The 26,487-nt window shown below is 39.7% G+C and overlaps 3 protein-coding genes across 9 annotated transcripts; all 3 read left to right on the top strand.

The window, feature by feature from the left end:
* The first annotated feature begins 1,886 nt into the window (after window positions 1-1,886).
* On the top strand, window positions 1,887-9,839 carry LOC134000155 (transmembrane channel-like protein 6). 5 transcript variants are annotated; one of them, XM_062439486.1, is made up of 20 exons: window positions 1,887-2,075; window positions 2,845-2,963; window positions 3,197-3,319; window positions 3,449-3,598; window positions 3,706-3,814; window positions 3,954-4,038; window positions 4,110-4,364; window positions 4,451-4,581; window positions 4,668-4,812; window positions 5,231-5,374; window positions 6,025-6,185; window positions 6,763-6,838; window positions 6,989-7,086; window positions 7,196-7,291; window positions 7,388-7,463; window positions 7,560-7,688; window positions 7,849-8,054; window positions 8,376-8,454; window positions 8,534-8,615; window positions 9,726-9,839. In XM_062439486.1, exons 1-19 carry the CDS (start codon window positions 2,017-2,019, stop codon window positions 8,612-8,614), a joined length of 2,322 nt encoding a protein of 773 aa, XP_062295470.1. In that variant the 5' UTR covers window positions 1,887-2,016; the 3' UTR covers window position 8,615; window positions 9,726-9,839. The 5 variants fall into 5 exon arrangements, with proteins under 5 accessions (XP_062295470.1, XP_062295471.1, XP_062295469.1 ...); XM_062439487.1 differs by lacking the exon at window positions 9,726-9,839 and adding an exon at window positions 8,758-9,714 and having other exon boundaries at window positions 7,555-7,688; window positions 7,878-8,054; XM_062439485.1 differs by lacking the exon at window positions 9,726-9,839 and adding an exon at window positions 8,758-9,714.
* LOC134000156 (heterogeneous nuclear ribonucleoprotein A1) lies at window positions 9,781-11,077 on the top strand. 2 transcript variants are annotated; one of them, XM_062439490.1, is made up of 5 exons: window positions 9,781-9,868; window positions 10,087-10,178; window positions 10,284-10,379; window positions 10,520-10,657; window positions 10,786-11,077. In XM_062439490.1, the coding sequence occupies exons 2-5, from the start codon at window positions 10,092-10,094 to the stop codon at window positions 10,897-10,899; spliced, it is 435 nt and encodes a 144-aa protein (XP_062295474.1). In that variant the 5' UTR covers window positions 9,781-9,868; window positions 10,087-10,091; the 3' UTR covers window positions 10,900-11,077. The 2 variants fall into 2 exon arrangements, with proteins under 2 accessions (XP_062295474.1, XP_062295475.1); XM_062439491.1 differs by lacking the exon at window positions 9,781-9,868 and having other exon boundaries at window positions 9,917-10,178; window positions 10,520-10,645.
* Window positions 11,078-13,346: 2,269 nt separating this feature from the next.
* cenpx (centromere protein X) lies at window positions 13,347-16,408 on the top strand. 2 transcript variants are annotated; one of them, XR_009927389.1, is made up of 6 exons: window positions 13,347-13,382; window positions 14,279-14,330; window positions 14,420-14,473; window positions 14,568-14,656; window positions 15,007-16,171; window positions 16,212-16,408. XR_009927389.1 is itself a non-coding variant. In XM_062438956.1 (5 exons), exons 1-5 carry the CDS (start codon window positions 13,347-13,349, stop codon window positions 15,019-15,021), a joined length of 246 nt encoding a protein of 81 aa, XP_062294940.1. In that variant the 3' UTR covers window positions 15,022-16,408. The 2 variants fall into 2 exon arrangements, 1 of the variants encoding a protein (XP_062294940.1); XM_062438956.1 differs by having other exon boundaries at window positions 15,007-16,408.
* Window positions 16,409-26,487: the final 10,079 nt, after the last annotated feature.

Here is a 26,487-nt window from a genome sequence, read left to right on the forward strand (position 1 = left end):
TATGCCATCACCACGTCGTACAACCTCAAAAATCAACTTTAAGTAAATTTATCACCTTTTTGACAATATCAACAAAAACAGAAAACGTATAAACTTCAAAAAAAAGGTGAAAAAAACAGAGCTATTGTTTTGGATTGAATTAGATTGCGCAAGTGTATCTAATGAGGTGGCAGGTGACTGCAGGTTTTCCTCCTTGTAATCATTCCTCCCGTTCATACTGATTATTAAAAGATCCCCTTCACATGCGCTTAATGTAAGTGATAGGGGCCAAAAATTGTGTTTTGTTTAGCTGAAGTTTCTATGAGGCTACAACAGTCTGAGTTTGTCATATCAAGTGGATATCTGCCACATTTACAATCTTTTGATGTTTTTTAACCATCAAATTCCCTCTTTGTGTTTCCTTAGACAGTGTTTTCCTGTTGAGCTGCGGTGGAAGTATATAGTAACAAAAGAGGTACTTTAACACTAAAAAGACTGTAACACTGAAAGATATCCACTAAATTTGACTCAACTGGAAGGTTCATATAAGATTCAAATGAACTTTTAAATACATTTTTGCACAGAAGGACGCTTGTGAATTTTGTTCCCGATCACTATTATATACTATTTTAAGTTCATTATGAAGGCATCCTCTAGTATAACGGTCAGTATAACCCGGACTACAACAAGAGAAAACTGTTTCACTGTCTGACTAATTGTCTAACTGTCTAACTGTCTGACTAATTTCACCTGACTAATGTTTTAAGACATGCTTGACAAACTGTGAACCCATCCTCTAATAATATATCCTAAATAATAATAATAATAGTAGTAGTAGAAGCTTTAAATGCCTGTATTTTTCCCAGAGAAGAATGTGAAGTTGTAGTCTATGACTCAAACATCAACATTAACCTTTCTAATGCTTCTGTTGGGTTGCTTTATTTTAAATCTATGTTAACATGTCTTCATTGGCGCCAGTGACTAATCTTCTGTTGCAGTTCCTCACTGTGACCACTGGGTGGCAGTGAACACCTATGAGTATACATACACAGGTCAGTCAGGCGTTTGAAGGATCCAAATGTGTTTATTCCATATAGCGTAATAGTTGTAACCAGGAAGTTCATTTTCAGTTCATTTTAAATATCCGCAAAATTAAATTACAGTTACAGTTGTTATGTTTTGGTATCTTTCCCCAGGATCTAGTTTTTTGTTTGTTTGTTTGTTTTAATATTTTTTGTTATTTGCTTTGGAAAGGAAATGTTGTCTTGTGTGCACACTGACAGTACTGGTTGATTATTGGTTGTTAAGACTTTGTTGTAGGAGAAAGGTGAGACCTGGTACAGCAGATCGTTCCAACAGTGATGCTAGTATAGTACTCTTTTGACAAATCTAATGCAGTTTATCACTGTGACCACTAAAGGGAAGTGGACACTATAACTTCAACTAGCAGACACGGCACCATACTGTCAATATGTACGTATCATACGTATCCTATGCACCATTATGTTTTTATTTTTATTTTTAGTACTTATTTATTTAATCACGTCCCAAATGGGCCCACCAGCCATTTCAGACATGCTTGACTGATTGTAAACTCAGCTGATATGCAGGCAGATGAGTGACAGGCTTTGTGGCTATTACAGATCAGGCACAGCTGTGTTGAGAAAGAGAGGGCAAGAGGAAGTGTATCTTTCATAATTTATCAAGACCAGAGGACTGCTGTCCTCCTATTTGTGTTTCATTAGCACTGTCTGATGCCTTGACATAATTCACACATTGGTTAGGAAGTTGTTGCTGACCTAGCAGCCTTGTGACAAGATTCAAAGGGGGGCTGAGTTATGTGGGTGAATTTCACAGGAAGCAAAGCAACACATAGTCAATTTCAATGAGTAGCAGCATTACTTTGTGGAAGGATGAAAAAAAGAAGTCGTTGTTCAGTGTCAGAAATGATTAACTGACAGTGGCCCACTATGTAGATAAAGAAGACTGATCCTCTTGGAGATTTGTTTTTGCAGTAATCAGAGATCATCGAGGAGCATGGCACACAGCGCAAACATCAATGTCGACATTTGGCAGAGTGATGACTCAGACTATGAGTGAGTATGAGTATTTGTTGTTTTTAATTAAAGAGATGTTTTACTTTTGGTTCGTCCTAATTTGCCTGCCATGTGCTGTGTACCTGTGTGCTGGGAGTCCTGGTGAATTTTATTGTACATTTATCTTGTAGTTTACATTGAAAGGGTTAGGGTTATAATTATAATTACCATATATAATTATATTACTAAAATGTGTTACCAATAAACAAAATTGTATTTGTCTATGGTATTCTTTGTACAATTTATGTGCATCTTCTTGTGAACACTGAAAAATTGCCCCTGCCTACAGCTAGTGTGCGGAAGGAATAAATATGTAAAAAAAAAAAAAAAAAAGTATAGCTGCAATTTTTAGTGATTAATAGATTAATATCAACATTTTTAAATAACTTTGCACCTTTAAATGAAGAATGACTCCAAAGGATTAATCAATTCTCATAATAGTTGGTGATAAATGTAATAGTTGGCAACCTATCGATTAATCAACTAATCGTTGCAGCTCTACATGTATTTAGCACAGTTTTTGAAATTTCTTGCTCCTTGGTATTTGGAGTATTTGTTTCAAGGATCCCATTCGCTGTGGTAAATTTTAATCATTGCTGTCCATTGTAGGTTACATTACAGGGTTTTTCTTTTCACAGAATTATTCCACATTTCCCACTGCAATTGGGATCCTTGAAATAAATACTCTCTGATGCACATGCTCTCTTCATACACACTGCGGTCAAGATGGCACTGGTCATGGTTTACTGTGTTGGTTACTCTCCCGAAGGGACCTGGATGATGGTGTATCAGACTGGGTCACTTCCTGCCAGGTTGTCAGAGAACCAGCAGCCATCACTGAGAGGCGGCGTGAAATTCTGCAGATGGAGGTGTTGACTGAATGCACAGGTACAAAAACACATGTCTGCCATTTTTACTAGTATAAAAGTCTTCTCGTTATTTACAGTGAGGTGTCTAATTACTTTTATGTACAAATGCACAAGATTTACTTCCTGTTCATAAACAAGTTTGAGTTTAATCTGTAATCCATATAGGGTGAAAGGCATATAACATTTGCCACATAGACAATGCAAGCAATCTGCAATTAATCTTATGATTTCCTGGTCTGAAAACTTCTTCAGACAACTGGCCAACAGAAAGTGGCCACATGAGAGATGACAGAGGGCTGGTCAACCCTCTGCATAGGCACTGCTGGTCGGCTGCAACACAAAAGATCCTTTCTTCAATGCCCAGTCGCACCGTTGGTGAGATGGAATGCTTCTTGCTACTTTTGAAAAAGTTGTCACCAGGGAATACAATCTTTATGTGGCTCTTAAAAATAAGACTCAAGCAAATGTCCTAAGAATAAAAACAGCTTAACTCTCTGTTGACAGGGCAAAATAGTGCTGCAGGCATTTCTGGGTTTGCAACACACTCCCCTCTGCTAAACAGGCATCAGACCACATCACAAGATTTTATCCATCACTCCAGACCAATCCAACATGACTTTGTTCTGACAGATTTGGGAGAAATCACTACGGAAGGTAAAATAGCTCCAAACATTGACAACTATTACTGTTGTTCAAGTGAGTCTTCCTGTTCATTCTGCGCTCAGAGTCAATGAGTTAACTTCTAGATTTGGATTTTACAGAAAACAAGAAGGAGCAGTTGGTATCCAGCCTTCGGGGTCTCTATGCGGGTGAAGTCCTTCGTAAGCTGCGTGCCATGCCACTAAGCCTTACAGATAAAATGGAGCTGAGGTACACATGGCACTGACACATGAAATGACCTGAGAATAAAAGCTACTGAAACTCTGGTAACTTACAGTGATGAAGAACCTGATGTGTTCTCACCTTCTTTGCAAGGTTTTTTAAACTACTTCACCTCTTCTTTTATTAGGCCACTCGCTTTTAGTGATGTAGCTGAAAGTTCACTCACCAGACACGTTCCATGCTTCGGCTGTTTCAGGTTTTACATTTCAAGGGTGAGTACAAACTTGATAAAGTGTAGATAAATGTTTGCTGTGTCATAAGACAAATGTTTTGCTCCACTCAGACTAGGCGCCACTGCCTCTTCAGCTGCCTCCCCACCCTCATGTCTCTCCGGTTGTGGCACTTGCCAATGAAGCAACTGAGTGCACGTTTTGGAACCGGAGTGCTCTCCTACTTCCTGTTTCTCCGAACCCTCCTGCTGTTTAACCTCCTCCTTTTCATCATCAACGGCCTTTTTCTGGTCTTCCCTCAAGCCATCAGCCCTCCGTGTGACCACCAGTCACCAGTCTTCACCGGTCTTGAGCTTCTCACAGGCATGGTGAGATGCAGTCGATGTGCACTTCTTATCCTCTCTGTTTGCACTCTCTTGAAATTAATCTCCCCTCCATCTGCTCTCCTTGGCAGGGTTACCTCTCTGAGAGTTTGATGTTTTATGGCTACTACAACAACAAAAGTGATGGATACAGCATATCTGCAGCCTACTTCTTTACCATTGCCATTGCCTTCTTCATTATCTGCATCATCCTAGTGTACAGGTTGGACAACAGGTTCATTTTTATATGCATTCATGTTATTTAATACCATGTGCTGTGTGTTTTACAGCTTTATTATTCTCCTGCAGCATTTCCAAGTCCTTTGGGAAAAGTTGTCATGCCCTGAAGTCTAACGGGAATATGGCGGTAAAGGTGTTCTGCTCCTGGGACTTTAAAGTCACCAAAAAAACATCTGTCAGAATGCAGTCTGAGAAAATCAGCACACAGCTCAAAGTATGCAATCATTTGAAGTCTCTATTACACTCACTGATGCATAAAACATCAGGATCAGTGTGAAGTTGTAGACAATGTATGTTAAAACAGAAAACAATATTTGAGAATATGTTTTTCTCATTTAAATGACATGTTTTATCACTTTGTCACACTATCTGTTTTTGTGCAGCAGTGTTTAGACACAGGAAGTTTTTAATTATGCACTGTCAGACAGTGCAAATCGTGTTCCTCAACATGCACATAAAGTCTAATGAAGGCCATTTTCTTATGAAGGGAAGATTTAAATATATATTCTAAATAGACAGGAAGTATCAACAGTTGTTAGCCTTGACACGTCTTCACACTTGAACACGTGTTGAGTTGTGTAGATCATTCAAATGCTTTTTGCTTAAGTTTACAAATGCTGCTTTTCTGACAGGAACTGCTGTCTGAGATGATGCGTGGAGAAGATGAAGAGAGCTGCATACAACGACTCTGCAACGTCCTAGTGCATCTGTTCACATGGGCTACGTGTCTGGCCAGCATTGTCTTGAGCGTCATGGCAGTCTATTATCTGTCAGAGGTTAGATTTAAAATGTCAGCAAGTGCTGCGCAACCAGACATGACACATTTCATGCAGAGAAGAGCAGCTATTTAAATTTTCTCAAGAATACCACGAAAATAACTCAGAAGAAACACCATCCCACCGCAGTTGGTTAAGTTCCCCTTTTTTATTTCCTAGCAGAAGTTTCAGGTCTGTTCATCTTGCTTTTTTAACATCCATCTGACATTTCGTTGTCAGATTGTTTCAAGTGGTAACAAGCTGGGAAAACCAGTTTCAAATTATCCCATGAGCAGCTTTTAGACACATCACATACATAATGCCTTTCTGCTGTCTTGCAGTGAACTTCCTCCTACTTTGAATTTGACTCATAAGTAGGGTGTCTGCTGTTTTTCTTTTCCTCTCTGTCAAAAATGTGTCAATCTTGTATTGTACACATCGATGTCTTTCTGAATAAATCTTCCTGACATGAATCACAATAGGCTATCAGCATTTTAGAAACCTGCCACAGGCAGAAAAGCACAGGTGAGACTAATGAAATCAGTATGTTGCATTCCAGCAATTATTGTAAAGCAATCATCAGTATAGTTGAAATGCTGTCTATTCTACTCTAGTTTCACATACTGTTTTTCACCCTGGTCACTCACTGTCAGTTAACCTGTCCTTCACAGACAGACTTCATTGACAACTTGGGTCGTTCAGAAGGAACTGATCTGCTCTTGTCTGCAGTAGTGTCGGCCATTAACCTGTTACTCCCTGGCCTCTTCAACCTATGCACTTGGCTAGAGAAATATAACTCACCCAATGTTCGTGTTTATGTCTCCATCTTCAGGTGAGAATATGATCTACCAAAAACCCAAACCAAACCAAAAAAACCCAAACATTTTGTCATATTTTGACAAAGTAATCTGTTCAACTTTAGGTCTGTGAATTCATGTTTACATATTTATGTGCTATCAGACTAAGCAGAGCTAAACTGTTTAGGGCAGTATAATTTAGGTTAAATCTTCGGTATTTACTGATATATAACTTTGTGTAAATACTGAAATCATTCAGTAGACTATTAAACTGCACTAAAACTAGTATATCGATGGCCGAAATGCAAAACCTCCTATCTGAAAAATTAATTTATCTTGCAGACAGACTGAATATGAGCATCCTTCCCTGTTCTCATCATCCAAAGTGAAATCCGCCATCAGAAAATCCTGCAGATAGGAGGTTTTGCGTTTTGGCCATCGATATGTACCTTTTATGCGTATGTGCTTTTATGTTTATGTACCATTTACATTTGTTAAAGCCATAATACAGGGCTGTTACGACTTATTTTCCCTTTTTCTTTGAAATATTGGTTTTATCTTTTTGTTAGAGATGTTGTCATAAAAGGGAAAAAATCCTCATTTTTTTCTCAGGAACTTGTTGTTGAAAACCAGTATAGTTGGAGTGCTGTGTTACCGCTGGCACAGAATTGTAGAGGAACCAAAAAAGGTGACAAGCATCCACATATTTGACACTCATAATTGCAGTAGTGTCACAACACTGACATGGTGTAAAGTCCAGAGTGTTTGCTTATAAACTAATTAGCTAACCTTATTGGAGATGTTAAACAACCCTAAGTTGTGCCTTTGTTGTCCACAGTGTTGGGAGAGCTTGGTGGGACAAGAGCTATATCGCTTGCTGGTGATGGACTTTATCTTCACAGTGCTTTATACGTTTTTGGGAGAGTTCCTGTGGAGGCAAGTTGAAAGATAATGTAACTTTATTCTGCTGTACACTGCTGACAAAACTGACTGATTGACTGGTCAATCTACAATGCTGAACACTAAGTTGAAATCTTCAATTCAGGCTCTTTTACAAGCATGTCTTGAAAAGGAACAGGAAGCCAGTGTTTGACATTGCTCGTAATGTGCTGGAGCTCATATATGGGCAAACCCTCACTTGGTAATCACACAACATTACATCAAATCTATGAATCCCATAATTTAGTTAAAACACAAAAAAGTTACTTAAACCCTAATGGTCTTCTGTTCTTCTCAGGCTTGGGGTCCTGTTTGCGCCATTGCTTCCTGCCATCCAGATTGCAAAACTATTTGTTCTGTTTTACATGAAGAAGGTTGGTATAGCCGGTATTTCACCTTCTACTTCATAAAATGTGTCTGTTTTGCTTGACAAACTCAATGTTATTCCTCTGTCTTCTTCCCCAGGGCAGTGTGTTGCTCAACTGTCAGGCCTCCAAAAAGCCCTGGAGGGCCACTCAAATGACAACACTATTCATCTCTCTTTTGTTGTTCCCCTCATTTCTTGGTGCTGCTGTGCCTGTCGCATATACAGTTTGGAAGTGAGTGGAACAAATAATAACCACTCTTTCTCTGACTTGTGATGCTCACAAGCATTTTCTACACCAAAAGGCCTCCACAACACCAGACTCATAAATATGGTCTGAAGTTTGTGCTGGAGTTTGAGCCCTAACAGTAGAAAGGTGTCTCAAATTTTGACAGACTGCACTACATCTGTTTTTCGTCCACAGGATTAAACCCTCAATAGACTGCGGTCCTTTCAGGAATCTTACCACAATGATTCAGTCGGTGGAGCTGTGGGTCACAGACCGGAAGGACACTGACCCAGTCCTGTTGTGGCTCACCCAGACCACTACCTATCTTGTAGATCACCCAATATTCCTATTCCTCGCCAGTGGAATTTTTCTGTGAGTGGTAACATGATCGCCAACAATGTTTAAACGACCTGCCCAGTATCATAATCTTTTTTTTTTTTTTTTTTTTGTCTGATATGATTAACCCATATTTGCAATTAAGTTAATTTTTAAACTTTATTCTGCTGACAGAACCTCAGCTTCTCTCTCTCTTAAAGAGAGCTTGCCCTTAAGAGGCACCGTTAGATCATTGTATCTATGATGTAAAATTTGTCAACCACATTTAAACGTTTTACAGTTATGAACCACATCTGTGAATGTCATTTAGGCGCTTTAAATTTGAATTGATCCCTCATTGATCCTTTTATTTTTCAGAATGGTGATATACATTCATGCTCAAGTTGTCGATGGCCACAGGAAAATCATCAGTCTGTTAGAGAAGCAAATTGAAAATGTATGCATAATCAAACTTTTTTTTAAACTCAAAGGCATGTGTATAGTATGTTAATATTGATTTTATTTCTTGTATGCAGGAGGGTATGGACAAAAAGTTCCTCATCACCAAACTGCAAGACCTTCATGAGCAGAGTACTCCGGTTTCCCCTCGTAGATAAGGTAGGCAGTCTGAGTGTTGTATATCCACATTTTGGTTGCAACAGATCATCACTGTTTTAATGAGCTCACTTATAATACGCATTTGTGTGAGCACTGCCTTCTATATAATCTATTTTCCTGTTTTTCATTCTTTCTCTTTCAGTCTGTGGCTGATTAGCATTGATATTATCATCATTACTAAGATGGTTGTCAGCACCATCAGGGATGTCACAACCTAAATCACTGGATATTATTAGAATTTAATATTGTAGTTTTTATTTTATTTTTTTAGAATCAACGTTAAATCTAAAAATAATGAGTTTAACTTTACATGTGTATGATTTTGAATGCATTGTATTAAAAGTTGTTTAGGTTAGAATAATGTTTTTTAGCGTGTCTGTTATTGGGCATTTGTAATTTTACTGTAAAAATGTGGCCTGCCAGTGCATGTATCTGTGACATTACTGTATACTGTGTTCATCCAGCAAAATGTGAAATAGTGGTCCAACACAAATTAGAGATACAGCTGTCAAGTCAGGCATATTTTTCATTCCAAAGAACATCAGATTTCTTAAGGACACATTCCACATGACATTACGTAATTATGTAATTATGTATGTGGAAAACCAAGTACATCTACATTATTTCTCTGTGTGCAGTTTGAATGTGTTTGTGACAAATAATTATTTAACTGATACTATCTTTGAATGATATTTAGATGTCAAAATGGAGTGGGCATTGACCTGTTGCATATTGTGTCAACCTTTGTCAGTTTGCTATATGTACAGTATAAGTGCAGTATATTCAATATCTTTGACATAAAATGAAAAATAGAGCAATGACTCGAATGTTGGAACAACTCTTGTGAGGCTGTACAGATGGAAATAAAAATACAAGACTTGTAAGGCGTGTAACTAAATGTACTCATGACTCCTTGAAACAGAAAAACTACAATTTAAAACTACAGCTAAACACAAGATGTACTTGTTTCTGCTTCACATGTCGGAAGACTGTACACTTAGTGTGGAGAAGTTCTATTACCAAGTGCACAACAATGTCAACAACCCTAATTAGCATACTTTGAGATTAGGCAAGTCTTCAACCAGTCACTCTGACATTTTTCTTTACAAGAAAAACTTGTTTCTGTGAAAGAAGAAGAAGAAAAAAGTACTAGGAAGGAGGAGATTTCGTCATTGTGACTTCAAGGGACACTTTATGAAGCCTGTCCACAACACATTCATTTGCATTTTGAGTCAGTCTCTTTCAGCCCCCTGGTAAGTAAGAGCTTTCTTGACTTCTACATCTTTTGCTGAGAAAGATTTTATTTTGTGTTTATAATTTTACATAAAAGTGAAGCATTTAAATCATTTAACTTGTTTGTTTGCAAATCCTCGGTGCAACATTTTCATATTATAATACGCGTCTGATCATGCTTTGACAACCTTTCCCACTGCACAGCGTTCATAAATCTCCCAACTCATCTTTCCTCCAGATAAGATGGAGGAGAATAAAGCACCTCAGAAACGAGTCTACATCAGTCTTCCAAAGATACACATGGCTAGTTTGGCTGAACATTATGAACTGGTAAACAATTCCTTTCTTTTCAACAGTAAGGGTGCATCACTCTATTTAATATTTTGACTTAAGCTAAAATATACCATAAATCTTAGTATTTTCTACTGTTTATAGGATCATGGATTGGTTATAAAAGATCTGAACCCTTACTTAAATGAAGGATACATACAGGCTTACTTCAGAGAATGGGGAACCATCACAGCATGTAAGGTAAAGTCTCATAATATCTCTTATAATCTTAATTGTATCATATTAAGTGTATTTGTTAATGTATTTCTGTATACACTATCAATATAAGATTTGGTCACCTAATGAAAGAATTTCCCTTGTCTGTTGGATTTCATTTCCAGATTAAGAAGACCTCTAACAAAAGTGGGCTAGCCTATGTGAGATTTTCTGCTGAGGAAGAAGCAGACAGAGCAGACTGGGCTGGTCCTCACATTCTTGGAGGCTCTGAAGTGGAGGTGAAACGAATTGTTAGTCCAAAGGTGAGCATTCACCAGTACATCTCTCGTTCAGTCAGTGTGGAGGAATGTTGATAAACACTATTTGGTTTAAAACCTGCATTTGCAGCCTTCATGAGATGACTTTAAAAATGCGTCTACTGTTCTTTCAGATGGAGGAGGATTCAGATGAGAAGGCCAAAGCAATCACCACTTTGCCTCGACCACGGCGTTCAATGGGTCTGGGCTACTTACTCGAAGATGCTCAGTGGTTGGATGATAACTAATGACCTGAATAAACAAATACTCTGCAACTTTTTCTTTCTATTTAAAATTCTAAATAGATGTATACATTGTAGTGGAAGAAACCCAGGAGCATAGGAAAAAGTTGCATTATTTCGAAAATGCTGTGGTGGAGGAGGCAGCCTTTCCCACCACCTATGAAAGGAAATGGACATTTTTGGAATAAATGGTTTTGAACTTTTAGCCCTCTCTCTGCACTCTGACTCATTTTTTGACATCTCTCAATTTCATTCATTCATTCTTCTGGCAATGACTTATTAACTTCTTTATTAATTCATTCATTTTATTTGTATAATGTGTATATGCCCATTTGTTCCCATCCCTGTCCTTTAGTAGTTCAATAAATATTATTCCTTTACAGCAGAGATTGTTTAATTTCCCCTTCCCCGTTTCCTACAAGTGTAATTTTAATTCCTTAAAGTGGTAAGATGCCTACAACATTAAATAACGAAAATCTGAAATGATTTGGAACATTGTCAGCTTCTGTTTAATTTTAGGCTTCAGTGAGGGAAAAGCTATGTGGCAAATGTGAAAAGAAACCTCAAAAAATGAAAAAGTTTGAAAACTTATATAAATTAAGTATCCTAACTGTAGTTTTAATGTGAGATGTGTAATATCTTATTGTACTGATATTCTTTTATGTGCAATTTATATTCCCCCAATAGAATCTTCATATTTCAATGAGGACATTTTCTCCAACATAAAAGAAGGTATCAATCATTTCCAGGCCCATGGATCTGTGGATCACTAGTTCACAATGCTAGAACTAGTGGAGTTAAACAGTACTGATGGTGACAGTTCAACACTGGAGCTAATCTTCCCTTCCCTATCTGTCCAAACAGGAATAATTATGACAAAAACACAAACAAGAGTGGAAAACAAGTCTTACAGCTTTGCAGAGCACTGGTCTGCACATTGTCAATGGAAGGGTTTGAGAAGACTCCCTTTGACATTATACAAATTGTTCAAATATTGGCAGCAGCACTGTTGATTATGCTATAATAAGCCAAAACTCTTTGGGAGCCTTCATAGTGAAATAACACACATCTCTATTAGATCACTTTGTATCTGAAGCAATACAGATGGGAACAAAATAGCCTGGATCAGTGCCAGGAAGCAATCGTCAGAAATCCAGTCTCTTTTAGACTCCTTTCTGGCCCAGATCTACCCTCAGAATACAGAAAGTGTCTGATCTGATAAAAAGTAACCACATATTTGATTATTTGGCCTCTTTGTCAAACTTATAATGCAAAACAAAACATCCAAAGAAAATAAACAGGGAAAGATGGTTTGGCTCAGACTGCAAAACCATTAGGAAAAGTTTCAAACCAAAAACACAGGAATCCAGACAGCCAGGAGCTCTGTCTTAGTTACTGTAAGACTAAAACAATATAAAAACACAAACAGCAAAAAAGAACAATATCTAAAAAAACAAATTAAAATTAATTGAAAAGTCTCTTGGGTCAAATCAATTTAGGGAAAAATGGAACATATTACCAAGAAACATAACAAACAGTCCATTCAGAAGATGGAAAACCCTCAGAAGAATCAAGCTCAAGACCAAATTTCAGAAAAATTGAAAGATCTTGAAAGAACTATTGAAATTATGAATCACCACAAACTGAAGCATCTGAAAACGCCAAAAATCTTAAACAAGATGTTAAAATATACTAACTGAAAATGCAAACTGGCCATTCTAAAGATATTCAACTTGGTACTAGAGTATGGTCATTTGCCTGAGAGCTAGAGTGAAGGGCTGACCACACCCATCTTCAAGAATGGAGACAAATTCAATGCCAACATCTAGGCCTCTGTGTAAGCTGTAAAAGTTTGAAAACATGTATATCCTTAAGTATCCTAACTATACTTTTTAATGTGAGATGTGTAATATGTTATTGTACTGGCATTATTGTATGTGCAATTTATATTTCCCCAATAGAATCGCCATATTTCAATGAGGACAGGCAAGCCTGCTGGCATCTTAAATGAGATGTTAAAATATACCAACAGAAAATGCAAACTGGCATTGATACTAAAGGATGATCATTTGCCTGAGAGCTGGGGTGAAGGGCTGACCACACCAATCTTCAAGAATGAAGACAAATTCAATGCCAACATCTAGGCCTCTGTGTAAGCTGTAACCTGGGGAGGTTAAACAAAAATAAGACTTCCTCATCGAGTGTTTTAAGCAAAAATAACGTTTTTATTTATTAAATTATTATTTTCTTTTAAATATCTCAAAATGATGAGATACTATCTCAAAAATAATGACTTATATTTCAAAATAATGAGAAACTATCTCAAAATAATGACTTTTGTTATGACCACTCAGCTGGTGTTTACAGCCTGCTGACGGCGGTACGCCTGACGTCAGAGGTCAATAGCCAATCCATACGCAGAGCGCCAAGTTTCTCTCTCAGCGTCAGAAAACATGGCGGAGATGGACGCAGAAGTTGCATTCAAGAAGGTACGAGCAATAGCGCTGCCTTTGTTATTCGTTTACCCTTGTTTGTTTTTCTCGTTGGCAAATAAAAACGAATATCATCTCTGATTCTTCATCAAACTGTAAACGCTCACTGCCATTAAACTTTCAAGTCGAGCCTGCTCATACAGGAAGCAAATCGCTCCGTATGTCGTATGACTACAAATTTAAATCTTCGTTCATATTTAATTTAGTGGATTTACAGTAACTATATGTACGCCGAAGGTAACAGAGGTTCATGATGATTTATGTTAAGTGGCTCTGTGATCGGGATTTTTAAGTTCTTCTCGCCGATACACTAAAGTACATTAAATTGATATTTTTTCAAAGGCAGTTTGGTATGCGGACAGCAAACCTAGCTACCTTCGATAAAACTTGGTCAGTCTATACAACTTAATGCTAAATCATCAAATGGTATACAAGTCAACTTTTAAATAACAGCACCGGTGATATACGTCTAGTTTTTTTGTTTTTGTTTTTAAAAAAATGTTTTGCAGCAACACAAAAACTAACGCTAACGATACTCTCCCACACCATTTAGTCTGGGGAAAAAAACATCTATATCAGTGGTTCTTAACCTTTTTACGTCAAGGACCAATAAACTGTCACAAATTAGGACCCCATTGGATAATGTTTTTGTCCCAGGATCTTCCATGTGATAAGATTTTCGTTTAACGTTATAGAAATGTATGAACTCCATGATCAAAATAGTCATACATCCTGCCATTGTTACGGATGGAATTATAGTGAAAATAAATTATTCCCCTTTTTGCTGGGGACCCCTTTGGAAACCTCTCACTTTGAAAGCCAGTGATATAAAGAGTCAATGTCGCATGCAGTGTAACTTGCATTATAATGTGCTCTATCCCCCGCACTTACAGGAAACAGTACGCAAACTCTTATCAACTTTCTTTAAGGAGGATAAAACCAAACGTGAGTTGACAAAATATTTTGATAAAAGTAATTTCTCCAAAACTGTGTTTTTGTTGTTGTATGATTCAACAAATTTCATTGTGTTACAGTAAGTGGCGAGGCTGTGCTGCTCATGGCAGAGATGCTGAAAGTATTTGTCCAAGGTAAGGATATCTGATAGCTGTGGCTGTGTACACTGTGATACATCACTACTGAATGACTGAGTGATTAGACTTAATGTGTTTGTCTTGTTTCCAGAAGCAGCTGTGAGATCACAGAAACAAGCTGAATCTGAGGACTGTCACCAAGTAGACATCGAGCACTTTGAAAAGATCCTACCTCAGCTGGTGTGTAGCTCAACAGTAACAAAACTCACATTACACTTAAATTATTCAAGGGCCACAAACTATACAATACATGAGTTTTCTGTATTTGCTGGATTCAGATTTAGATCTGTGTTTGTTATCATATTATTTCACCTGCTGTCTGTATTACAACCAATCAAAAGAGGGAGAGGGATTACTGCTCCAGTATTTATTGCTAGATTTTGGAGAGTTAGTGTTTAAAACACTGTTAAATTAAGCCATAATGCTAGTTCTTGGTGAATGTAACTCTTGCTCACTTCCAATCAATCAGTAACTAATAGTGATATTACTTACACATTATCTCTCCGTCTTTCATCTCATTTCCACTGCAGCTGCTGGACTTCTAGCACACTGACGCCACAAGATGGAGCCAGAGGGCTACATGCATCTTCCTACTTCAACCCTACAACTTAAGTTTCAACAGCTACACATTTAGTTTTACTGATGTTTGTATTTACTGGAAATTAATGTTATAATCACTCAAATATTATATTACATTAAGATTGTCCCTCTGTATTTGTTTGAGTTGTGTGATTTTTAAGTAGAAAGCAGCCTCCATGCCGCCACCACCAATAAGGCCCACCTGTGCTCCTCTGTGCAACAACAGGTGCTTCCAGCATGCTCCATGGCGCCCTTCATCAAAGCCTCCTGGAGCAGTTGGAAGCAATTAGAGTAATAAGGGGAGCAGCCAGTCCCTTAGATGATGACAAGTGCCAGGAAAAAAAGAAGTACCCCCTCCGGCCACTTTGAAGTTCCCTTTTGCTGTCCTGCGATGTTTAGTTAGAGGTGGGGGGAAGGGCAAAGGGGACCTCTTGCACAGGGGGAAAGTTGAATGGGTGTGTGTGTGCACGAACGTGTGCATGTGTTAGCCAAACATGGCCAGAGACCACACGCATAGATACTCTCTTTGAAAGGAAACATAACAAAACACATTGGAACATGGTCCAAGAGGAGCAGGGTGTAATTCTGAAGGTAAATAAACAAAAGAGGAGAGTAGTAGAGGTGCTTTCTCTCCTTTCATCACAGGAGAGGGGGAAGTTGGGACTGCGAGAGAGTGGGTAATGTGGGGTTTTCTAACCCAAGTGCGTCTGATGGTTTTCCACTAGTGGTGTATTTGACCAACGTGTCTTTACTATGAGTCAGCATAGCCGTACAACACCTCACACTATTTATTTGTGTGGCTCTTGGGTGACTCACTGTGCTTAGAAATGCTGCTCAAATACAGCTGGAAGCAACTTCGGGCAAAGTGAAGAGTCCAGTCTCTGATAGGTGCTCAAGGACACAGCACCTGGAATTTGACCTCGCACCTTTTTAGTACGGCCCAGACTGGATTTGTGTTTCCCAGGAGTAACTTCAACAGCAGGTCTGCAGGAGAGGGTGTGTTTGGTTAAGTGATGTTTATTTTAATGATGCCACAAGGACCAATAAAGCATTAAATTATTTTATGTCACGTAAATAATTTGTTGGGTTAATAATTACTGACATAAATAGCCGCAAGTCTTGCGCTTTGTTTTACGAGAAGTACTGTACACTGCAGAACGACCGCTTTGACAACCTGTTCATTCAGATGAAAAGCTGGAGGCAATGTTCAACAGACTTCCTTTTCATGATCCTGCTAAAAAATTGTGTTATACATCCTGACTATTTATACATGACTGTGATAAGATACACATCATAAAAGGTTTATTGGAACTGAAATGGTTCTTTCTTGCAAATGTAATAAAAACAAGCCAAAACGATTATTCTCTTGGATCTCTGATTTTTTTTAATTCATTTTAATTCCAACAATAAGAGTTGTTGGAAGGTCTGTACTGGTGAAGTACTACACTACTGTACAACTTTTCTCCTTATGCATCTTAGTGGAACAAATTACATCTGAAGGCAGTATTATTAAACATACGAAAGCAGTTAGGACAAGAATGGGGAGGGGCATTGAAGAGAGTAATGAGTTAAAGCTTTTCTTGATCATACATTAAAGGCAGGGAGTGTCGACAGCCAGTCCAGACGCTTTGGAGAAGCTCCGGAGTGATAAGCTTTTCCCAGGGGACAGAGACTGATCTGTCTCCAGCTTCTGGCTGGTCTTTTGACAGCTAGGCACATGGGATATGGCCTTCATTATTGCTTGGAGATATTTGCCTGATTGTAGTCATCAATATCAATGCAGATTTTATTGAATCACCAGTGACTGCCAGGCTGTTTTTTAGTTTTTCTATGTACATGGACTTAAATTTGGCTTTTTTTTATCAGTGCGGTTGTGTTGGGCATGACAAAGTTTGTATCTCCACTTATGATTTGTTTTAAAACTCACACTATCATGAAAAAATAAAATGATACACTGCCAATTTTGGGATCTGGAAGTACCTGTCCTCTGTGGGTTTACAGAAAGAGAGAGAAGTCTCCAGGGTGGAGTCGTCTGCATCAGTTTTGGGAGTCCCTGTGAGGGTATGTTAGGATTATGTCAGATTTGACTTCTTAATTCCCCACTCACTAGTCTGTGGTTGTTTTTTTCTGTTCAAATGACACAGTTTGTTCCATCTCCCCAACTTTCTGTCATCTCAAAGCTCCTTTCTTCTCAGGCCCAAAGTTCCCAACTATGACATTTGATGATAAAACACCCAGAACAGTTATTTCCCTGACTGCGGGCCTTTCAGGGATTGCTGTAAAAACATCCAAGCAGGCAAAATCTGAAGTGTGCTATGCGCTATAAAATGTATTTATGTGCCATAAAATATTAACTTTTACCAATGATGTGTGCATAAAAAACATTTACTGCACCATATATATATATATCAATTCTATGCCTGCAAGTATTTGCCTTATTTTATACTGACCTTTTACTTTTTATAATCTGGTTAAGGCATTCAAGTGATAGTATAAAATCTCATGAAAAAAAACAACTGGAATAAAGCTGATTCAGCTCAATTCTTGCAAAACAGGAAATCAGCAAAGAAGCTACAGGTGTCCTTTGCCATAAGCACCATTTTACACTCATCATTTCAATTACACATGTTTGTGAGTGCTTATACAATAGATATCTGATGGCGTGAGTCCATTCTCGGATGTTTGTGTGCATGTATGTGCTTGCATGCATGTTGTGCTTGATCTGGGGCTGTGATGCATTAGTGCTCAGGAGACAAGAGGCCCTTGTGGCCCCCTCATGGGCACGGAGCTGTCTAACCATGGAGGAATGCTGCAGGGGACACAGAGCAACTGCATTCCTCTTCGATACTTCACATGCAAGTCACACACACATGAAAAGTTACAAACATTTACAGCACTGTCAGAAAAATACAAACAAAACATGATCGCAGGCGTTTGATGCGCATGCGTTTCGGGTGGAAAGCTTGCGTGTGTGGAGAGAATGCAAATACAGAGGCAGCATCTCTGTTGACAGTATATACTGCTGTGACATGCGGGTTTCCTGGAGGCCCCGGGCCTCTCTGAGGGGCCTGGGGTCCTCAGGCTAAGCTTTGTTAAGGAGCCACGGGGCCCACGCCGGGGATGATTAGAACATACCTGGCAGTTTGAGCCACTTGGGTGCTCTGCTGGGATCACTCCTAACTGGTTGTGGCGCTTGGCTGTTAGTCGGAGGTTGGAGATGGTCTGCTGCTGTGCTCTGTGTATTGGCTGGGGCTTTGGTAGCCATAGGGGGCGGAAAGGATTCTTCCGGAACCAGTGAGGTGGATGATAAGGTCAAAGACCTTGGCATGCAGCTGAAGAGGGAAAAGGGACCAAGAGAGATGTACAATTAGGCCTGGAGCTGGGTTATTTCTGGAGCCTTGTACTACTACCTTAACTACATTACCCTCCTATTCCACCCCAAGTCCCCTCTACTCTCCATCTCCTTCTCCCACTACTGTGTGGTGGCCTACATGGTCAGGGCATAGGCAATAACAACCAAGTAATCCCCTTACATAACACTGCACAAACTCAACGAAACAAGACCATTCAATTAATTTTGGGAGGGTCTAAAAATAAAGAAGCAGTTCGGTTGAGGTGACGTCAAAAGGAGTGTGTCAGGGGAGGTAGACTGAGACCCGACAGGACCGGAGGTCAGCAGAGCACTCTATTTTTAGGTCCCATCAAAAGCAGTGATATAAAAATACTGCAGCTCACAAGATCTGTCAGTCACGCTTAGAGAAGCTGTGAACCTGAAGGTCAGACACTCGGTATGATGAAAGGGTGGATGTTTGAAGATATTTAAAAAGGAGCAAGTAATGACCGAAATCTCTTTAGCTGGTGGCAGGTGGCACAGTGTGAAGTTGCCCTTTGTTAGACTTGTTAAAGGACTTCATCAGCAGACATTTGAAGGCCTCAGCTCTTGGGCTAATATTCACTGCAATCACACCCTACATATTGGAGACAAAAAGTGGTGAATGGAGATAACTGTTTCTTGATTTGAATGTCAACTTTGCACACTGAAGGAGATCAGACCAAAGGGCTGATATGAGACCTTTAGATTAAGATGCCATCATCTACCTCAATGCAAAAGTGCAGTATGCACTAGCTTCCCAAACCTGAGGAAACCCATTGGAAACAGTTAGGTGTTAAGTTTATGTTTCCATTTTTTTGTATTGGGTCAAACAAGCATGTCTAAAGTTCCCCTCACAAGTCCAAAGGCCAACATGTTGACTGTCTGTTCTCACAGTGGTTGGGGGCACCGGAACTCTAAATTAGCCCTAGTGAGTCAACAGGACAGCTTTCATGTAGACAAGGGTGCATGTCAGATTGCAGCAGAGGTCAGGATGTAGAGGTCAGAGGTCATGATGCAGTGTTGGTCCTTGTCTTTAACAGCTTCCTGTAAGCTGTGTTGTGCAAACCTGAACGGTAATCCCTTGTGTTACAGGTTCAAAGCAAAGAAATGTCCTCACTCTCCAGCACAGGTAAGGGTCTTACCAGCTGCAATTATTACTGAGGCAATGCTGAGTTGAGCCAAGGCTCTTTAAAGGTATCCTCTTTGATTTTGGTTTATCTTTATCAGCCATACTAGTGGCATAGCTCTGTAGATGGCAATGTCAGTCTTGGTGGGTCAGTCCACCAGATTGATCAAGACTGAAATATTGCAACAACTATTGGGTGTATTGACATGAAGAACACTGTTGACTTTGGTAACTAGCGCCACCATGAGGTTCATATTTGTGGTTTTAAGTGAAATGTATCCAGACATTATCTCCTCAGGATGAATTGTAATACCTTTGGTGATCCTTTAAATTTCCATCAAGTACCATCATCAGGTCAAAACTGAATTTGTGCAATAATTTTATTTTTTATTGCCAAACACGCACCAAACTAATTACAGTTTCACCAGACAGCTATATATTGAGTTTAGTGCTAGTTAGCAAATGTTAACATGATAATGCACTTAACTGTCATCGTGGGCATGCCATGCTGGTTTTAGCGAGGTGCTTTTAGCATTTAGCTAAAAATAGAGCTTCACACTGCTGCTAGCATTGCTGTAGATTCGAAGTCTTGTTTTAATCCAAGTGATAGATAATGTTAAACGAACAGCAATATATTTTTTTATTTATAGTGGCATACATTATGTACACATACAGAGTTGACTTGACTTGCATGGAACTTGCACTGATGAATGACTACACAGTCTTACCTGTCTTCAGTTCACAGAGCTGATCTAGTGGTTTTAATAATGTAATACAGAGGGATAGTAAACATGATTGTCAGATAAAGTGGTCCTTGTAGTAAATCTGCTTGAAATATGTAGGATCTGTACTGGCTAAGTTCACTATAACAATTTATTAGACAGCGATTTACATCGAACAAATCCTTTGTCCACAACCTTTGAGATTTCAAGGTTCACCCTCAATAATTTATTTGATTTTTGACATGAATGTTTCTTTTCAGAATATATAACACAGATTGTGCCGATGCTTCTGCTCACCTTCAGACTTTGAAGGTGCACCTGTTTCTGCATGTGTCATAGTCCAAGAGAAGTGCAAGAGTGAAGGTGAAACTCCAGGGTCAATAGGAGACACAGCAGGGTGCTCCACTGTAAGGTGTCTCTTTTTCTCTTTGAGTGCAAGGGAAATAGAAGAAGCAATTCAGGCTCTTTTTGCTTCTCTGGCATGAAAAAGAGCAACTAGGAGAGGTGATTTATCAACGTCTTGACATCAGACTGGAAATAAACCAGAGCTGCTGGAAACACGCTGGCCTGGAGGAGCAAGAGGAGAACAGAGTTAATACACAGTTTCACATCACACAACTGGATCTTGGATGATGAATGGTTACTGCTGCAAGGGACAGTCGGCAGAGAACAGAGCTGTGGTCTGAAATATGTCTGCAAATCCCATGGATTGATTTTTGATCTTGGTGACAAATTCTAATAAATAAAAAATGTAGAAGAGAGACTGTTAACATAAGCTGAGCTCTGATCTTTGAAGGCAGGTACAGTACATTGCACCACTCTGTGCAAAACTTGTTCTATCTTCATCTGATGAAGAGGAGAGGGAAATACTCTTTTCCAGACATAAAATGTAAACCCTTTCCAAGAACAGCAAAGGAGCAGATCCACTCACAATGAGCAGTAATTTAAAAAACGCCTCTCCTGGAAAAACAACAATAAATTTGAAAGGTCTTCAAAGGAGCCGCTGGTGCTCTTACTTTTCTGTGCGTAAAACAAAGCACTGGCATGTCCTAAAACCACTCAATCACCCTGCGATGAAACAAAAATCTAACAACACACTTAGGCACAGACTGAGAGAAAGATGTAGCAGACAAAGAAAAGAGAGAGCGAGAGACTCTTAAATTTCACTTCCAGTACACAGGCTTATATGGTGTACTGTTGGCAAAACAGTCAAACTGTCTTTTTCACCTTCTCTCACTTTCTTCTTTATCTGAAGGATTTTCCATCATCCTTAATTTGATGATACTATCCCACAAAAGAGAGAAGTGGGCCATGTATTTGTCACCATGCTCTAAATGAGCCTTGTTAGAGTAATTAATGATACCAAATCCATTATCTAAGAGCATAAGAATGGAGTGGAAATAAGGTTGTGTACTGCAACCGGATACTCCGGAGGTGCTGGTGGATTTTGCACTGATACACTACATGGACTGAGGAGCTTCAGGACGCACATCAATAGGAGAGCAATATCCTGCATCCTGAATCTGTCAAGGGGCACAGGCATGACATGTCTGAGCACCCAAAGAGAAAAGACCAGGTGTCCCCCGGTCCCCCCCACCCAGCACAGATCCTGCTAACTAATAGCACCAGGGGAGCTACCACCCCTGGCACAGGAACCCAGATCACTGAGCTGTGGAGATGGAGATGTGTGGGAGTGAGGGCTTACAATTGCTCCCTGACAGAGGCACACAGCTTTACAAAGAAGAAATTTAGTTTGGCATTTCAGTTTAAACAATAGCATGTATGTCTTATGTTAAGAACATTTGATTTATCTAACCACACAGCCCCATCCCATTTGACACCTGCACATTAAACAAAAACTGAAGTGAAATGCGTAGCAGTGGTAGGAGTGACAATTCTACTGAAATGTGCTTTTGATTAAGGTCTCTAAAGTGAGCTGCTGGTTTCTATTTTCTGGGTTGGATTAAGACCTTTCCAATAGGGAAAGCATTCAACATTGACACAGCTGATGACATGAAATGTATCAACTAAAAAAGAAAGCACAGAGAAAAACTGATAGAAAGAATGTCTTTACTTACTCATCTGTTTGATGCAAGTTTAATTTATATGGTACTAACAGTTTTTTTTCTTTTATTGACAATGGAGCTGTTGATTTTTTTGTCAATGAATCAATGAATTATTGACTCACCACAATTACAGAAAAGCCCATCACATGTAGCTACAATCCAAACCCCAGAACCCCCCCCCCCCTCCCCCAATATTTTCAGAATCATAAAAAACAGAGGCAATGAGTCTGTTCTGAGTGAATGTCTGGTATTTTTACTTTCTAAATGAGTATTAAAAAAAACTAAACAATGAATTGAACATCCACAAATTGCTGAAAATCACATAACTATATCATAGCAAAATCTAAAAATGAAAATGTTTGATTCAAAATAAAGTAAATTATTTAATAATTGTGTTTTTTCCTCTCCGTTTTAGCAAATTTGAAAGTATGTAATGTGAGTTAATGCTGCTATAATGACGAACAGGCAAATATACAAAGTGTTAAATAGAGGCAAACTGCAGGTACATTTTCATCCTATTGGGGTCATGGGAAAAGTTTACGCACTATTTTATGAATGGGTATCCAAGGGTGTTGAACTGCTGACCCAGGTGGAGAAAACACAGAATGCACAGGACATGACAGGCACTTTGCTTTTGTGGTTATGAAACCTTGTATTTGCTGACAGCAGCCAAATCTCCTTCCTTCACCTTTCTTAGTTGAAGAAATATTGTGACAATATGAAAAGGAAGGTCAGATACTCAGCAACAATGTAAAAACACAGCCATCAGAGCAATTTTATTCTTCACTGCATCTCTGACACTGAGAGGGGAAGCAGAGCTTGTTCATCTACAGCTGAGTAAACTACTTAAGTCCATCTTATATGGCTACAGACATGATTTTTGAAATGGAAAAACCTCAAAATGTGGTAATGATAGAGATAGACAAACATAGCCATGTTTGATTGCCAGACTTCCTTTTGTTATTTCACTGTGTGTTTGAAGTCTTGAGAGAGTGAGTGAAATCTTAGTGAACTGTCTTCAATTTCCGCACTTTTTCTGAATCAAAAACTGGTGATAAAATCTGCTGGACAGGATTCACAGAGGAGTACGCTTTGACAACACACTATACAGCTACTAAATACTACACAGGCAGCCAGAGCCTTGTCGTTCCTTAAAATCTCTTATTGTCCTCTCAAACCAGCTGTGTTAAACCTGTCCTCAATAAGATAAGCTGTGGGTCTGTTTCCTGTGCCGCCTATAAATATGGCCTAATCACTCTCCAGTGGGACTGCTGGGACAGATGTTACAGTTGCATCCCTCCACCTCGCTGAAGTACATATTGATGGTTCACAGACTGTTTACACAGTTTTCATTCATCTGTGCTATGACCATTCTCAATTGGATCCATTTGCCTACCCGAGTCTGGTGGTTTACATAGCAGAGCCCCTCCGGCATGTGGAGCCCATGCTCTTTACCCTCTGCTTGTTCCATGACTGCACACAAGCAAATAAATAAGAAGTGAAGATGTATGCCCACAAGTTATCCATAGAGGAGCGAGCCTGGCGGGTACTGGATCTAAACAGACTCTGATGACTGTATATGTGGAGTGAGTTAAACAAGTGACACAGAAATGTTATGCTTTGATCTGCTAATTATAATGGAAAACAACCTGGCAATGAAACTGCTGAGATCAGTTTGAACACATTACCTGAATTTTCCACCTTGCAAACAACAAAATTGTCCAAGTCATAAATGTTGAAATGTTGAAGCTCTTTGTTAATTGAAGAAAATTCCAAACATCCCTTAATAGTCTCAAGAGTCTCACGCTGTTGCTTTGCACATTAAACTTCTGAATGGAGGTTAGGTAGGGTGACCTAGCTTACACGAAGTGTATCTATCCTCCAATGGCAAAGAAAACTTTCAATTACTGTTTAGCTGTCATTTTTATCTCACAAAGCCTTTGTGCTCCTCAAAGGCATTAATACCTGCACCTTGGTGATGCCTTTAATTGCCATTTAGCATTAAGCTGGCTGAACAATAAAGCCCAGGCTGAGGGGATGTTGTCAGGTTTAATGAGGCCCTCAGTGAAAGAGGGCTGCTGTGTCGGCACCACCAAAGGCTGCTCCTTGAATTCACCTCCAGTGGACCAGAGTGGTCCTGCAGGGATTTGATGGGCTGAGGGAGCACAGACTGTCTCTACCCCACTGTGGGAGTGTGAGGGGTAGCAGTGGCATCAGTAGCCCTTGCTGTGCTGTGCATGGCTAGGCGGGCAGAAAACACAGAGTAGAAGAGGTTGTAACTGCGGTGCCACAGAGCAAGGTGCCACTGAGCGGCGTGGCATTGTGACACCGAAAAGCCCAGCAGCAGCTGTGATCCGCAAACAGATGAAGAAGAAACTGGGCCCAAACGGCAGCTGGTGGTCTTTCACGTCACCTGAACCTAAAGGGTAAAATATGGACCTTTTTGGCCTGTCGCTTGACTTGAAGAATGAGAATATACAGTGATAACAAAGGAATCAACAAGCATAGCCACAAATAGACATATGGAGACAATGACATGTAACAAAACGGGGAACAGAGTCAAAAGGAAAAGTAATGACAATTGTGAACTCCTGGCCCATATTTAAGAGGGGTACATGGTTCACAGTTTCACATGGAGTCCTCCGCCTCCAAACCCCACTCCAGTTACTTTGATTCTTTATTCATCCCTCCGCCCCCCCCCCCCCTCCCCCCCCCACCCCCCCACCCCCTAACCCCCGCCACCCCATCCTTAAGTCCAGCTGATGGAGGCTCTTTTGTCCATCAGCACCCAGGCAACAACATCAAAGGGCTGCTGGGTGTAAATGCAGAGTGCCTGAAAAACAAAACAAAACTGAAAAATAAAGAAGTCCCGGAGGGGATGGGAGATATTCACAACAGCACCCCGGAGAGGGAGGAAAAAAGAGCTACTGTGTACAGGAGGAAATAAAGAAACAGGGAGAAGGGAGAGAGGACAGAAGACAAAAAAACAGAGAGAAAGGAAAAAGAACGAAAGGAAGGAAGAGAGAAAAAAAGAAAGTAACACACCCTAACTTGCTAGGCAGCAGTCGTTTGTCAGACATTCATCATCATTTACTGAATACACAAAGGTGTGGGTTTGGTCATTCTCGGTTTAATGACAACAATAAACAAATGAAAAAGCCCACATTAGACTTTGTATGAGACCATTATGACACTTTCTTTGTACTGGATCATCAAAGCCCATTAGGAGACAGTGAAAGCCTTCCATTGCTGTTCATGACCACTTCCTCATTCAGTGACAGATGAATTGGAGGCTAGATGGATTGTTGTGCAAGACAATGTCATGCTTTTGGACTGAAAGCTTTGCTTTGATCTCAGTGGATGCCCTTGAAGCTTCAACAAGGGCTGATATGTTAACAACCAGTCTGGTTATTCTAGTTCTATCCTCCACCTACTGCCCTGCCAGTCAAAGCTCAGAGGGGGAGGGGACAGAGGGAGGGAGGGGGGTAACGGGAGATAAAAGCCTTTCATCTCTGCCCCCATATGGGACTCCTGTAGAGTCATGCTCGGCGTGGCGGCATGCCTTGTCTCGTACCCACAAAGTACCCGGCAGTGACATGCTGACTCCAGAGCCTGGCACCAGGTCTCTAGCCAGCGCCAAGCAAACCCTCTATTCAGCAAGATGGAGGAAACACAACTACATCGGGCCCACAGCTTATAATTAAAAGTCCTTAGCCTCAAAGAGCACAGCATCTCCATCGTAATGGTAGGCTTCCATCTGAGGCATTGGTTTAATACTTACTCTGTTTCCCATCAGATAGTGATGTGGATAGAGGAGGAAGAGAGACATTAGGACTACAAAGAACACATGTGACCCATCCAGGATTAGAGGTTCACTCTTCCCTCAGTAGCCTAATTGCTGGATTGGCCAGATCAAAATCACTTCATTGAGATCAAGGTCACTGTCTTCCTCTTGTCTAACTACAATGTTGCACAATAACTCAACAAAAGCAATGACAAACCAGGGGGGGGGGGAGAGTCCAGAAGTCATGGAGAGAAAATGAATGTAGTTCATGTTTAGAGAGCATGTTGTGTGATTAAGGGAAGCCCACATCAAACATTGTGGCTTAAGAAAACCACCAGTTGAAAAACAAGATGCTTCTTCT

Source organism: Scomber scombrus, chromosome 18, assembly GCF_963691925.1.
Source record: "Scomber scombrus chromosome 18, fScoSco1.1, whole genome shotgun sequence".
In the NCBI taxonomy this organism is placed as follows: Eukaryota; Metazoa; Chordata; class Actinopteri; order Scombriformes; family Scombridae; genus Scomber; species Scomber scombrus.

Excerpts from the sequence above, each read along its gene's own strand:
- LOC134000156 (XM_062439490.1), top strand. The coding sequence starts at position 10,092 with ATGGAGGAGAATAAAGCACCTCAGAAACGAGTCTACATCAGTCTTCCA. Across the intron at positions 10,179-10,283 it reads TGGCTGAACATTATGAACTG|GATCATGGATTGGTTATAAA; the intron begins GTAAACAATTCC and ends TACTGTTTATAG. Across the intron at positions 10,380-10,519 it reads GAACCATCACAGCATGTAAG|ATTAAGAAGACCTCTAACAA; the intron begins GTAAAGTCTCAT and ends TTTCATTTCCAG.
- cenpx (XM_062438956.1), top strand. The coding sequence starts at position 13,347 with ATGGCGGAGATGGACGCAGAAGTTGCATTCAAGAAG. Across the intron at positions 13,383-14,278 it reads CAGAAGTTGCATTCAAGAAG|GAAACAGTACGCAAACTCTT; the intron begins GTACGAGCAATA and ends CCGCACTTACAG. Across the intron at positions 14,331-14,419 it reads TAAGGAGGATAAAACCAAAC|TAAGTGGCGAGGCTGTGCTG; the intron begins GTGAGTTGACAA and ends ATTGTGTTACAG.
- LOC134000155 (XM_062439486.1), top strand. The coding sequence starts at position 2,017 with ATGGCACACAGCGCAAACATCAATGTCGACATTTGGCAGAGTGATGAC. Across the intron at positions 2,076-2,844 it reads AGTGATGACTCAGACTATGA|GGACCTGGATGATGGTGTAT; the intron begins GTGAGTATGAGT and ends ACTCTCCCGAAG. Across the intron at positions 8,055-8,375 it reads CTCGCCAGTGGAATTTTTCT|AATGGTGATATACATTCATG; the intron begins GTGAGTGGTAAC and ends TTTATTTTTCAG.